At 72.7% G+C, this 750-nt stretch overlaps 1 protein-coding gene across 1 annotated transcript in view; it reads right to left on the minus strand.

The window, feature by feature from the left end:
- The window catches only part of LOC101621396 (neurogenic locus notch homolog protein 1-like), an 82711-nt gene that overhangs the window by 9183 nt on the left and 72778 nt on the right, over window positions 1–750 (minus strand). Inside the window, exons 18-19 of the mRNA XM_012721177.1 lie at window positions 336–750; window positions 11–159 (exon numbers count right to left, since the gene is read on the minus strand). The exon at window positions 336–750 is cut by the window's right edge and continues 13 nt beyond it. Of these exons, the coding sequence (XP_012576631.1) occupies window positions 11–159; window positions 336–750 (564 nt within the window). The remainder of the gene's footprint in view (window positions 1–10; window positions 160–335) is intronic.

Raw genomic sequence — 750 nt, forward strand, 5'->3', positions numbered from 1 at the left:
GGCCACTCACTCTGCACGGCCTCGATCTTGTAGGGAAGGTTGAGGCTGCCCAGCGAGGCCAGGGCCCCCAGGAAGGCGGCCACGTCCGTGGCGCTCTGGAAGCACTGGGGAGACGACTGCACGCACTGCCGGTTGTCTATCTCCAGGTAGACGATGGACCTGGGGGTCAAGCCGGTCGGGGGCGCCAGCCGAGGCCACCCCGGCCCTGCCGCCCGTCCAGGCGTGCCCGGGCGCCCCGGGGCCCCAGAGAGCGTCCTCCCCGAGGCCCGCCCACCTTCACCGAGTGGGCAGGGCGCTGCCCCGACGCCCGGGGCTGGTGCAGGGGCCTCACTCACCCGCGGATGTCCATGGGGTCCAGCTCCCGGCGCCGGCGGGCGGGCCCCGCACCTGGGAGCAGCGCGGCCTTCACCTGGCCCAGGAGCGCGCCCGGCGCGGCCCAGCCGTCCAGGGAGCGCTTGATGGGGTGTTTGCGCAGCTCCTCCTCCCGGCCGTAGTAGGGGAAGATCATCTGCTGGCCGCTGGCGTCGCGCTTGAAGACCACGTTGGTGTGCAGCAGGCGGCTGAGCTCCCGCAGGAAGCGGAGGGAGTCGTTGCGCAGCTGCTCCGGCGGCATCAGCACCACCAGCACCAGCGTGCCGGCCGCCAGCCGCTCGGGCACGTGCTCCGCGCAGTCCAGCCCGTCCCACTCGCACTCGGCGCTGTTGCAGCCCTGGTCGCAGTGGCCGTCGCTGAAGTGGTCCTTGCAGTACT

The sequence above is a fragment of the Condylura cristata genome, unplaced genomic scaffold (genome assembly GCF_000260355.1).
Source record: "Condylura cristata isolate star-nosed mole 26May11 unplaced genomic scaffold, ConCri1.0 scaffold00006, whole genome shotgun sequence".
In the NCBI taxonomy this organism is placed as follows: domain Eukaryota; kingdom Metazoa; phylum Chordata; class Mammalia; order Eulipotyphla; family Talpidae; genus Condylura; species Condylura cristata.